At 45.3% G+C, this 13466-nt stretch overlaps 2 protein-coding genes across 2 annotated transcripts in view; both read right to left on the reverse strand.

Annotated features, from left to right (window-relative positions):
* Nucleotides 1-13428, reverse strand: part of MROH7 (maestro heat like repeat family member 7) — a 51713-nt gene extending 38285 nt beyond the window's left edge. Inside the window, 4 exon segments of the mRNA XM_024119910.3 lie at nt 4793-5484; nt 6102-6703; nt 7488-7522; nt 13056-13428. Of these exon segments, the coding sequence (XP_023975678.1) occupies nt 4793-5484; nt 6102-6640 (1231 nt within the window). The 5' untranslated portion in view covers nt 6641-6703; nt 7488-7522; nt 13056-13428.
* Nucleotides 9233-13466, reverse strand: part of LOC112063880 (maestro heat-like repeat-containing protein family member 7) — a 12764-nt gene continuing 8530 nt past the window's right edge. Inside the window, exon 4 of the mRNA XM_024119957.3 lies at nt 9233-9251. Within this exon, the coding sequence (XP_023975725.1) occupies nt 9233-9251 (19 nt within the window). The remainder of the gene's footprint in view (nt 9252-13466) is intronic.

Consider the following 13466-nt stretch of genomic DNA (forward strand, 5'->3'; position numbering starts at 1 on the left):
CCCCTGCATCGGCAGGCGGACTCTCAACCACTGCGCCACCAGGGAAGCCCTGGTCAATTGATTTTTGACAAAGGTCTCAAGACCATTCAGTGGAAAAATGATGCTCTTTTCAACACATGATGCTAGAAAGACTGGATATCCACGTGCAAAAGAATGAAGTTGGACCCCTACCTCATACTACATACAAAAATTAAAGACTAAACTTAAAAGCTAAAACTATGAAACTCTTAGAAGAGAACATAGGGGGAAATCTTCATGACATTGGATATGGCAACAATTTCTTGAACATAACACCAAAATAACAGATAATAAACGAGTAGACAAATTGGTTCTCATCAAAATTAAACACTTTTATGCATCAAAGGACAATGTCAAAAGAATGAAAAGACAACTCACAGAATGGGTGCCAATATTTACAAATGGTGTATCTGATAAGGAATTAATATCCAGAATATGTAAAGAACTCTTAAAACTCAACAACAAAAAACAACCAAATTTGAAAATGGGTAAAGGATTGAATAATTATTTCCCCATAAAAAGATATACAAATGGCAAATAAGCATGTTTAAAAGCTCAACATCATTAGTCATTAGGGAAATGCAAATTAAAATCACAATAAAATACTACTTCACACTCTTTAGGATGGCTATTATAAAAATGTTTTCTAAAAAATGGAAAATAACAAGTATTGGCAAGGAGAGATTAGTAGTGCAGAAATTGGAACCCTTGTACTTTAGAACCCTTGTACATTTCTGGAGGGAATGCAAAATTGTACAGCTGCTTTGGGAAATAATTTGGCTGTTCCTCAAAAAGCTAAACATAGAATTACCATATGATCCAGCAATTCCACCCCTAGGTATATACCTAAAGGAATTGAAAGCAAGCGTTCAAACAGATACTTCTGTGCTGATGTGTATAGCGGCATTATTCATAATAGCCAAAAAGTGGAAACAACCCAAATATTTGTCCATGGACAAATAAAATGTGGTACTACATTGGAATATTATCCAACCATAAAAAGGAATGAAGTACTGATACATGTTACAACATGGATGAACTTTATGCTAAGTGAAATAAACCAGGTACAAAAGGACAAATGTATGATTCTATTTCATGAGTTACCTAGAGTAGGCAAATTCATAAAGACAGAAAGTAGATTAGAGCTTACGAGGGACTGGGGAGAGAGGAATGGGGAGTTATTGCCTATGGTGAGACCTTCTATTTGGGATGATGAAAAAGTTTTGGAAATAGATAGTGGTAATGGTTACACAATATTGTGAGTGTGACTAATGCCACTGAATGTTTAAGGGCTTCCCTGCGTGGCATGGTGGTTAAGAATCTGCCTGCCAATGCAGGGGACACAGGTTCAAGCCCTGGTCCGGGAAGATCCCACATGCCGCGGAGCAACAAAGCCCGTGCGCCACAACTACTGAGCCTGCGCTCGCTCTAGAGCCCGCGAGCCGCAACTACTGAGCCCGCGAGCCACAACTACTGAGCCCGCATGCCACAACTACTGAAGCCCATGCGCCTAGAGCCCATGCTCCACAACAAGAGAAGCCACCACAGTGAGAAGCCCACACACCACAACGAAGAGTAGCCCCCGCTCGCCACAACTAGAGAAAAGCCCACGCACAGCAACAAAGACCCAGCACAGTCAAAAATAAAATAAATTTATTTTTAAAAATGTTTAAAATGGCAAATGTACGTTATATATATTTTACTACAATTTTTAAAAGATTAATAATATACCAAAAGCCATTGAATTGTTCACTTTTAATGGGTAAAGTGTATAATATGTGAATTATATCACAATAATAACTGGACTCCACATGCAAAGGAATGAAGTTGGACCCTAATTTCACACCATATACAAAAGTTAACTCCAAATGGATCAAAGACCTAAATTTCAGAACTAAAATTATAAAACTCTTAGAAGAAAACATAGGCATAAATTTTCATGATCTTGGATTAGGTAATAATTTCTTAAATATGACACCAAAAGCACCAACAATGAAAGAAAAAATAAACTGGACATCAATGAAATTTAAAACTTTTGTGTTTCAAAGGACACCATGAAAAAAGCAAAAAGACAACCCATAGGTTAAAAAATATTGGCAAATTATGTATCTGATAAGGTATATATCTTTTCTGGGGATAAGGGATATAACATATCTAGAATATATAAAGATCACTTACAACTCAATAATAAAAAGACATGCCCAATTTTTTAAGTGGGCAAAGGATTTGAATTGACATTTATCCAAATAAGATATAGGAGTGGCTGATAGCATATGAAAAGTCATTCAATATTACTACCCTTCAGGGAAATGCAAATCAAAACCACCATGAGATACTTCATACCCACTAAGATGGTTATAATCAAAAAGACAGACATGGGCTTCCCTGGTGGTGCAGTGGCTGAGAGTCCGCCTGCCGATGCAGGGGACACGGGTTCGTGCCTCGGTCCAGGAAGATCCCACATGCTGCAGAGCGGCTGGGCCCGTGAGCCATGGCCGCTGGGCCTGCGCGTCCGGAGCCTGTGCTCCGCAGCGAGAGAGGCCACAACAGTGAAAGGCCCACAAAAACAACAACAGCAACAACAAAAAAAGACAGACAATAAGTGGGAGGTACAAACTATTGGGTGTAAGGTAGGCTATAAGGATGTATTGTGCAACATGGGGAATATAGCCAATAGTTTGTAATAACTGTAAATGGAGTGTAACATTTAAAATTATATAAAAATGAAAGATAAAAATAATTTTAAGAAATTCAAAGGATTCCTAGCTTTTTGTTAAAAAAAAAAAGACAGACAAACAATAACAAGTGTCATATACTGCTGGTGGGAATGTAAAATAGTTCAGCCACTTTGGAAAATGTTCTAAAATTGATTGTGGTGGTGATGGTTGCATGATTCTATGTATATTTTAAAACCATTAAGTTGTACACTTTGAGTGACTTTTATGATATGTAAGTTTTATCTCAATAAAGCTGTTTAAACAAAAAGACCAACTTGTGTAAACAAAGTTTCTCTACATCATCAGCATCATCAGTACAAAATAAGAATTGTATTAGAAAATAAGGTATGATTCATGGTAGCAATAAGAACTGTAAAGTACCTAATAATTAACCTATCCAAAAATGTACTAGTCTTTTACAGAGAATTTTTTAAATTCTAGTAAAGGATATATCCCATATAAAGTAAAACTTGGGACTTCCCTGGTGCTGCAGTGGTTAAGAATCCACCTGCCAATGCAGGGGACACGGGTTCGAGCCCCGGTCCGGGAAGATCCCACATGCCGCGGAGCAACTAAGCCCATGCACCACAACTACTGAGCCTGTGCTCTAGAGCCCCGCGAGCCACAACTGCTGAGTCTGTGCACCGAGAGACCGTGCTCCGCAACAAGAGAAGCCACCGCAATGAGAAGGCTGCACACCACAACGAAGAGTAGCCCCGACTCGCCACAAGTAGAGAAAGCCCACGTGCAGCAACGGAGACCCAGCGCAGTCAAAAATAAATTAATTAATTAATTAATTTTTTAAAATTTTGTTTAAAAAATAAAAAAATAAAGTAAAACTCCAATAGATGGATAGATTAATAACATTCCAATAAAAATGCCAGAAAGATTTTTTGAGGACCTAGACAAATGCATTTTAAAATGTATATGGAATGATTCATGGTAGCAATAAGAACTGTAAAGTACCTAATAATTAACCTATCCAAAAATGTACTAGTCTTTTATGGAGAATTTTTTAAATTCTAGTAAAGGATATATCCCATATAAAGTAAAACTTGTGACTTCCCTGGTGGTGCAGTGGTTAAGAATCCACCTGCCAATGCAGGGGACACGGGTTCGAGCCCTGGTCCGGGAAGATCCCACATGCCGCGGAGCAACTAAGCCTGTGTGCCACAACTAATTAATTAATTAATTTTTTAAAATTTTGTTTAAAAAATAAAAAAATAAAGTAAAACTCCAATAGATGGATAGATTAATAACATTCCAATAAAAATGCCAGAAAGATTTTTTGAGGACCTAGACAAATGCATTTTAAAATGTATATGGAAGAATGAGGGTGTTCAAATAGCCTCCAGGGCATGGTGTGGATGCTATTGTCCACAGAATAGTTTTGAGAACTTTAAAGAGGGGTTTTCACCCTATCAGATATGAATGCATACTTGCAAAGCTGTGGTAAATTTTTTTAATTGCAATATGGTATTGGTGCATGAACAAACAAAAATATTTGGAGATATAAATAATTGGGAGAAGATCTTCACAACATCAAAAACTGGTGGAGGATTCCTTTACAGAACTCTTGCACATCAGAAGTGAGCCACAGGTTCCAGATAGGACGCCAAGGCTTCACTTAGGTGGGGACCTCAAAAACTCAAGCCTGCCTGCTCCACTGTTCAAACTTTGACTTGAGAAGACAGACCTGAAATTTATCAATAAAGAAAGGAAGGTATAGTTAGTTAGCTGACTTATAATTTGGACAGAATGAAAGTATTATTATATGGAGATATTATATTACAGTTAAGAAAATTGAAACTCAGAGAGATTAAGTAACTTGTCCCAAGTCACACAGCAAGCACTAGATCTCTCATGTATAATTAATATATTGCATATTATTCATTGCATGCTCTTCCCTTCTCACGTATAGTTAATATATTGCATGTTATCCATTGCATGCTCTTCCCTTCCTTTCCCCTCTCCTCTCCCTTCCCTGCCCTACAAGTCTGAATAGAGTTGTTCCAGGTCAGTGTCCTCTCTGGGGCTGGCGCTCTGGCCTTACTCACCCTGAGGGATGCTCTGGAAGGCTGTGGAGTCCTTGTTCATGGTGTCACTGGTGGGGAACCCCAGTGGGAACTGGCCCACCTCGACACTAGTCATCTTGCTCCAGCTCCCCGGATTCCCCTCCAGGGGCACTGTGTGGATGCTGTTGTCCTTGGAACAGTCCTGCTGGCTGCTCAGTGTCAGGGTGGAGGTGTCACTGACGATGAGGCTGGAAACCAGGCTCAGAGTCTCATTGGAGCCCAGGATCGGGGTCATGCACGAGGGTGGAGAAGGGGTGGAGTTGGGTCCCTGGGTGCTGGAGTGCAGGCTGATAGCCTCGCTGGAACCAGGAACCAGGGTCAAGCATGAGGCCTGAGTGACGGTCATGTTCAAATCAGACTTGGGATTGTCATTTGAAGCCATGTTGATGGTTTCCTTGGAGCTCGTGTTCAAGGCTGCACCAAAGGTTCTTTTTGAAACAGATCCAGAGATGTTATGTGAAACCAAAGTGATGGTCTCGTTCATGTCTGGCATTAGGGACCCAGGAGAACTTGGAGCTGCATTCAGGTCCAGCTTGGAGATGTTTCCTGAGCCCACACTGAGCAGCTGATTGGAATCAGGATCCAGAGAAGAGTTTGGGGCTGGAATAAGGAGAGCTTTTGAGCCTGGCCTGGAGGTGCTTTGGCCCAGAACAAGGGTTTCTTTTGAATAAGACCTTTTAAATGGGTTTGATTCAGGCCTGGAAGGATTGGAGTTACACTGACCCAAATCAAAAATCTTGCTTGGGAGGGAGCTGAAGGGATTGTCATTTGAAGCCATGTTGATGGTTCCCTTGGAACTCGTGTTCCAGGCTGCACCAAAGGTTCTTTTTTTTTTTTTTTTTTTTGTGGTATGCGGGCCTTCCCCTGCAGTGGCCTCTCCCGTTGCAGAGCACAGGCTCCGGACGCGCAGGCTCAGCGGCCATGGCTCACGGGCCCAGCCGCTCCGCGGCATGCGGGATCCTCCCAGACCGGGGCGCAAACCCGGTTCCCCTGCATCGGCAGGCGGACGCGCAACCACCGCGCCACCAGGGACGCCCCAAAGGTTCTTTTTGAAACAGATCCAGAGATGTTATGTGAAACCAAAGTGATGGTCTCATTCATGTCTGGCATTAGGGACCCAGGAGAACTTGGAGCTGCATTCAGGTCCAGCTTGGAGATGTTTCCTGAGCCCACCCTGAGCAGCTGATTGGAATCAGGATCCAGAGAAGAGTTTGGGGCTGGAATAAGGAGAGCTTTTGAGCCTGGCCTGGAGGTGCTTTGGCCCAGAACAAGGGTTTCTTTTGAATAAGACCTTTTAAATGGGTTTGATTCAGGCCTGGAAGGATTGGAGTTACTCTGACCCAAATCAAAAATCTTGCTTGGGAGGGAGCTGAAGGCCTCCTCAGAATTTGGCCTAGGGTGGTTCCCCAAGTTCAGACCCTGGGCTTCCGTAGAGCCAGGGCTGAGAACGAGGTTTGAGGCTGGACTTAGGGCCCCCTGTGAGTCAGCTGTCGAGATGTGATTGGAATCCAAACCCAGGGCTTCACCAGAGTGGGCAGTGGTGATCTGGAGGGAGGCTGGAGCTGCGGCCCTGCTGTCATCAGGTCTGGGGGTGTTATCAGATGCCAGGCCAGGGGCCTCCTCTGAGACAGGACTCAGAGTTGGATTAAGGTCTGGAACAAGAACCAAGCCAGGACCCAGGGGTGGATTCAAGACAGGAACATGGTCTGTATCTAGGTTGGTCCCAGAGATGGTGCCAGAGCCTAAACCAGGGGCCTCAGTGGAGTTGAGAGTGGGTATCATCTTTGTGTCTTCACGGAGGACCAGACTAGACCCTGGATTCATGGCCATGCCTGGTCTGGAGGTCTCTCAATGCCACTGCTCCCTTCTGTCCAATAGCTTACTGTTGAGCTCCTGAGAGGGAGAAAGGCAAATTAAGCCTCACCTGTTGAAACCCTTCCATGGCTCCCCACCATCCTTAGCATGAAGTCCCTGGGGTGACTTACAAGGTCCTTCATGACCACGTCCAGCCCACCTGTCCAGTCCCGTCCTGCACGGCTCTCCCCTGGCTCTCTCAGTTCCAGCCCCATCCCCTGTGTTCCCTTCTTTGACCATACCCTGCTCCCTTGCAGCTCACGGCCCTTAAATGCAATTGCCTTGTCCTGGAACCTCCTCCTACTCTCCTTGCCGATCCCACTCTTCTGAGAAAATGATTCATGGCACTTTATTCCAATGACTTTTTTAGTGGTCCAGCCCCTGCTAGAGATGAGCTCCCCCCTGGAGAGAACTATGCACATCTTAGTGCCAGGGGCATCCCCAGCACCTAACACAATGCCAGGTCCACAGTAAGAAGTCCACAAATACTAGACAAATGAGGATCCCCCTTAGGGCAGAAAAAGGGAAGGGGGAGCCTCCTTACTTACCCTACTTCCAGCCAACCCCTAAGTTTCTAGAACTATTCTGTGAATGACTGTGGTTCTAGATTCCCAAAGCAGCCTTGACAGAGCTGCCCACTGCCCTTAGCAGTTTGCTCTGGGGGAGGCAGACTACATGGAGGAGAACCTGGGGCAAAATCATCCAAAACAGAGCCTGTCTCAGCCCAGCAATCTGACTGCTGGCTGAACTCCCCAGTCCTCCCACTCTAGCCTACCCCCATACCTGGGCCACCCTTCCTACAGGAATTGTAGGGACAGCTCACCTGCGTGCATGGTGTTCTTAAGCAGGAGTTGGTCCCTGGGAGGAGATGCAAAAGGAGAGCAAGTCAGGCAAGAGTGGCTTTTTCAACACTTACTGAGCAAAGTCTAAAGGCCAGGCACGCACATCTGCTAACAAAATCTCCCTGCACACACACACAGAGTCCCAGAAGTTAGATATGATTACTGCATTATATACTTAAGGAAGTGGAGGTCAAGGGGAGGAAGATGACCCACACCACTGGCCCTCAGGGCAGCCAAGACCACCTCTTTATGCCACCTGACTTCCTACCCTCAATGGCTTCCCACGGTCTTCAGGACAGCATCTCCAATCCTTAGCAGGACCTAAAAGGCCCTTCTGTGTCTGGCCCCAACTCCCTTTTCTCCCTTCTTGCCCCTCCATACTCCCTCTATATCCCACCTCTTCATTCCAACATCCCTCAACTCCTTTGAGTTTCTCCAAAGAGCCAAGCTCCCAGGTTAATTCTGGCCCTCCATAGGTTGGGCACCCCCTTCTCCAGCCACATTCCCTGAACAACACCCACAGCTTCACCCCTTCAGATTTTAGCTTATATGTTCTGAGCCTTCCAGGTCCCCCAGACAGGTGAGGTCCACTTATAAGTCCCCGGGGCATCTTATCCACTTCCCCTTTCTTGGCACACAATATCTGGTTTCCGCACTAGACAAGAAGATCCATAAGAATCTAGCACAGCACCTGGCACACAGTAAATTTTCAATAAATGAACTTGTTATTTCATCTTTTTATCTCTTCATTCATTCATCCATTCTGTCACTAGTTCATTTCAACACGTATTCATTTATTATTCATTTATGCACTAACTCATTCACTAAGTCATTTACTCATCCCATACATTTTGCTGTGCATGTTTATGGCTTGGCTTTGGAAAAACATAGATTTGGAGTCATGTTGTCCTGGGTTCAAATCTCAGCTCATCCTCTTAGTAATGTCAGTAAATCTGGGGAAGAGACACTCCTGCTCTGGCTCTCATCCTCCTCATCTCTAATATGGGGAGCATAAAGCCTACCACCCAAGAGTAGTTGAAGTCTCAGTGTCTGGCATGCAGCCCACGTGGCCCACTGAAGGTCTTCTCTAAATGTTAGTACTTGTTCTGTTACTCTCTGCAAGGCACTGTGGGCAGAGAGCAGTAAGGTGCTCAGAGCCCAGCGGGACCTGGCTTCACCCCCAAGCAAGCAGTTCATGCAGAACTTTGCAATCTGCCTCAGAGGAAGGAAGCGTTCACCTATCATCAGCACCAGAGGTGATTTTAACCTGAAGCTAATGAAATTTAAAATATCAAGCCTCCTTGCTCATATAGTTCTTTTCCAAAGGGACTGTCCTTAATTTTGTGTTCACATTTTGTCTTCTTCTACTTAAAGAGGAGCCTCAAAATTATGAAAAGCCTCAGGCTCCAAAAAACCCTGGATCACCCCACCCGAATTCTCCTCTTGTGAAACACACACACACACACACACACACACACACGCTATAGTTAACAAAGGGAGGCATTTTCAACCTGAAAAAAATATGAGTCAGGTACAGCCTATGATGCAGTCAGCAGGATTTTGTAAGGCCTCACAGGTTTAGCCTGTGAAAGTGAATAATGTCTACCCCTCTGATACAGCAGATCCACAATACTGGTCACTGGGCAGGAAGGCACATGTCCCAGCTCTGGTTGACCCTCCTTCATCCATGAGAAAAGAGCGATCTCCCCAACTTTCTCCTGTTCCCTCAGTCCTCCTCCTCCACCCTGCAACAAACAGGCAAGGCTTCAGAGCTGCCTGACAGTGGGGGGCAGCCCATATCTTACCCTCCACCAAAGGGAAGCTGTGCACTGGGAAAAGTGATGGTTGTTGAGGGGCTTGGGTGGGACCCAAGAGAGCTAAAGGAGGTCACTGCACAGCTGCCTATTGATCTTTGCCCCCAAGCTCTGGGGCCCCAAATAAGGAGAGTAGAGGGAGGCCATAAAACACCTAGTCCAGTCAGAGACCGAGAGAACCACAGACCAATTCCCATCCTCTCTCCTCCACTTCTGTGAATGCTTCCAGGCCTTAACAGGGGTTTCTGGAGCTCTCAGGAGGAGGAACTATCAGTGGGTCTTCCAGTTCCTCTTTGAGAACATGTTTATCAGTCGTATAGGCCTGGAATGTGTTAGGCACTCATGTGAGTTTGTGTGCACACACATCTGACACTGAGGTACCTCAGATCTAGAGAATCCGAAACAGAACATGCCAGCTTTCCTCCAAATCAGACCCTCTTATTCTCCTACGTTGCAAGAAACTGGCACCATTACCCAAGCCAGAAAAAATATTATCCTTGACTACTCTCTTCTTCACTTGCTGAATCCAAATTTGGCCAAGTTCTGCTAATTCTGGCTCCAGAAAAGCTCCCAAATATCTCCCCATATCTCCATCACCACTGCTAAACCCAAGTACAGCTCCCATTGCTTTGGGGCTCTGTCTTCGAATTGCCCTCTCAACAAGGGTCTCTGTGTGTAAGGACAGCTCCCAACAAACCATTTTCCAAATTGAGCCACAAAGATCTTCCTTTAAAATTACATTCAGTAGTGTGGTACTGGCAAAAGGATAGACATATAGGCCAATGGAATAGAACTGAGAGTCCAGAAATAAATCCATGCATCTATGGTCAATTGATTTTTGACAAGGATGCCAACTCCTTTCAGTGGGGAAAGAATATAGTCTCTTCAACAAATGGTGGTGGGACAACTGGAAATCAATATCTAAAAGAATAAATTGGACCCTTTCACACTAGATACAAAAGTTAACTCAAAATGGATTGAAGACCTAGATATAAGAGGCATAAATACATAGGCAAAAACATAGGCATAAATCTTCATGACCTTGAATTTGGCAATGATTTCTTAGATATGACACCAATAGCATAAGCAACAGAAGAAAAAATAGGTAAACTGAACATCAGCAAAATTAAAAACTTGTGCATCAAATGATACTATTAGAAAGTGAAAACACAACCTACAGGATGTGAGAAAATATTTGTAAATCATGTATCTGATAAGAGTCAAATATCTAGAACATATAAAGAACTCTTACAACTTAACAACAAAAAGACAAACAACCCAATTTAAAAATGGGCAAACAGGCCTTCACTGGTGACGCAGCGGTTAAGAATCCGCCTGCCAATGCAGGGGACACGGTTTGGAGCTTGGTCCAGGAAGATCCCACGTGCCACGGAGCAACTAAGCCCGTGCACCACAACTACTGAGCCTGCGCTCTAGAGCCCGCGAGCCACAACTACTGAGCCCGTGTGCCACAACTACTGAAGCCCGCACACCTAGAGCCCGTGCTCCGCAGCAAAAGAAGCAACCGCAATGAGAAGCCCACGCACCGCTACGAAGCGTAGCCCCCACTCACCGCAGCTAAAGAAAGACCGTGTGTAGCAACGAAGACCCAACGCAGCCATAAAATAAATAAATAAATTAATTAATTAAATTAAAAGAAAAAAAAAGAAATCCGTACCAAAATACATCATGAGTAAACTTCTGAAAACTAAAGGCAATGAAAAAACAATCTTAAAAGCAACCAGAGAGAATTACCTATAGGAGAACACCAATTCAAATCACAGCAATTTTCTCATCTGAAGCCACGGAGGCCAGAAAGAAGTGGTAGACATTTTTTAAGTGCCGAAAGAAAAGAACTGTCAACCACAAATCCTGTAACTGGCAAAGTTATTCTTCAGGGGTGAAGGGGAAATAAAGATACTCTTAGATGGGACTTCCCTGGCAGTCCAGTGGTTAGGACTCCACGCTTCCACTGCAGGGGGCATGGGTTCAATCCCTCGTCAGGGAACTAAGATCCCACATATACCGCACAGTGTGGTGCCCCCCACCAAAAAAAAAAAAAAAAGATACTCTTAGATGAAGGAAAAATGCATGCAAATTCAACCATGCCAATCCCCTCTTAGAACCTCTCTGTGACTTCTTATGGCTTTTTAGACTGTGGGGTGTGGGTTATATTATATTTCCTAAAAGACAGTTTCCCAGGCCTCACTCTTAGCAATTCCACTTTGTAGCTCTGAGGAGGCTCTGTGGGGGCCTTTTAAAAATCAAGCTCTCCCCCTCCACCCCTCCCCAGAGTGATCATCACATAGCTGGTGGACAGGCCACAAGGGGAGACCCTCTAATCTTCAGTCTGATGTCTGTGTTTCTTTTGCCAGGACCCTCAGCCCACAGGTCTTGCCCCTCCATCTCTCCAGCTACATCCATCCCCTTCCCCAGCCCTATGCTTGAGCCACTTTCAACTTCTCCTAGTGCTTCAAATGGGGCCTTTGCAAATACTCTTTCCTCTTCTTGTAAACTTCCCCAAGACTACTCACCTAAACCTCCATCACTTCCCCTGGTTAACATCTAGTCACTTTCCAGATGCCAGCTTAGGTGTCCTTTCCTCCTGGAAGTCTTCCTGGGACCCTCAAATGTGGGTAAGGTGCCCGCCTCATGTGATCACCCTGTACCAGAGGATTGCTCTGTTTACTTGTGTGTCTCCACTTTAGAAAATGAGCTTGGTGAGTGTCTATTACCCCTGTTTTCCCAGCACATGGCATAGTGCCTAGCACACAGGGAAGGTTCAGAACACTTTAATGGAATAAGGGCATGCATGGATGAATGACAACTCTTCAGGACAGGTATCATTATCCTCATTTACTGGCATGTTAATTCAGACTGCTCAGGGACATAAACAGATTTTTGCAAAGTCCCCAGAAAGTGGCAGAGGAAGGACTCAAACCCAGGTATTCTTAGCTCAGTTTTCCCTACAAGATCCCAGAGATTCCCAAGGTACGAATCCCTCAGTGAAGCCGCGTCTTCCCGTTTCCCCCATTCCCTCCACCACTCTTAGGCCTCTACCCTAGAGGAAAAGTCCAGTGAAAACAACGTGCCCCTCCTGATGCCCAGTTATAATGCACAAACCCAGGGCTTTGGAGTCAGCTGAAACCTGCTCTCTCACCAATGGTGTGAGCCTGGGAAGGTAGCCTCACCACATTGCATGTCTATATTAATACTCAATCCACAAGGTAAGATAGGGAATAAAATGTGATAATGCACATAGGCATGATCCTGGCATCTGGCCCCCAGCAGTTCCCCATGTAAACGTCCACCTTCACCGTCCTTTCCTCCCCCTGGGTGATAGCTGGGTGGGGGCTGTGAGAAAAGGATCAAGTCTGGCTTTTAGCTTCTCAGCCTCCTCTTCCCCCCAGGCTATGGTAGTCCCTCCCTGAGTCTTCTCACTCTCCCTCTCCTCCCCGGGACTCCCATCTACCACATTCTCAGAACTTGATAGCCTAAACTCTTTGTCCATGAGCCTTAAGTGCTGATGTAAAAGTTCAATGTGTTACCTCCACCTGGGGCGTCCACATGGTAACACAATATTCAGCCGTTAGTCAAAGATATGAAGTTCTAACTGTGGAATTACAGCCAGAGCAGGAAGACTGTTACCCAGAGAAGGGGGGGGTCAAGGTGGTAACTGCCTTGTGGAGGCTTCCCCCACCCCTGGGACTTTCCCAGAGCCACACTGAAGCTTACCTAGGCTCCCCGCAACTCCAGGCGGTGTCGTGGTCTTTGTGAGGTCACCATGACTCAGAGTTCCCAGCCAATGAGGCCCCTTCTCATGCCTACACAGTGGGAAGAAGCAGGAAGATGTCCTTTCAAAGAAGGAGTTATTGGGCTTCCCTGGCGGCGCAGCGGTTAGGAATCCGCCTGCCAATGCAGGGGACACGGGTTTGAGCCCCGGTCCGGGAAGATCCCACATGCCGCGGAGCAACTAAGCCCGTGCGCCACAACTACTGAGCCTGCGCTCTAGAGCCCGCGAGCCACAACTATTGAGCCCACGTGCCACAACTACTGAAGCCCGCACGCCTAGAGCCCGTGCTCCACAACAAGAGAAGCCACGACAATGAGAAGCCCACACACCGCAACGAAGAGTAGCTCCCGCTC

This window comes from Physeter macrocephalus, unplaced genomic scaffold, assembly GCF_002837175.3.
Source record: "Physeter macrocephalus isolate SW-GA unplaced genomic scaffold, ASM283717v5 random_156, whole genome shotgun sequence".
Classification (NCBI taxonomy): Eukaryota; Metazoa; Chordata; class Mammalia; order Artiodactyla; family Physeteridae; genus Physeter; species Physeter macrocephalus.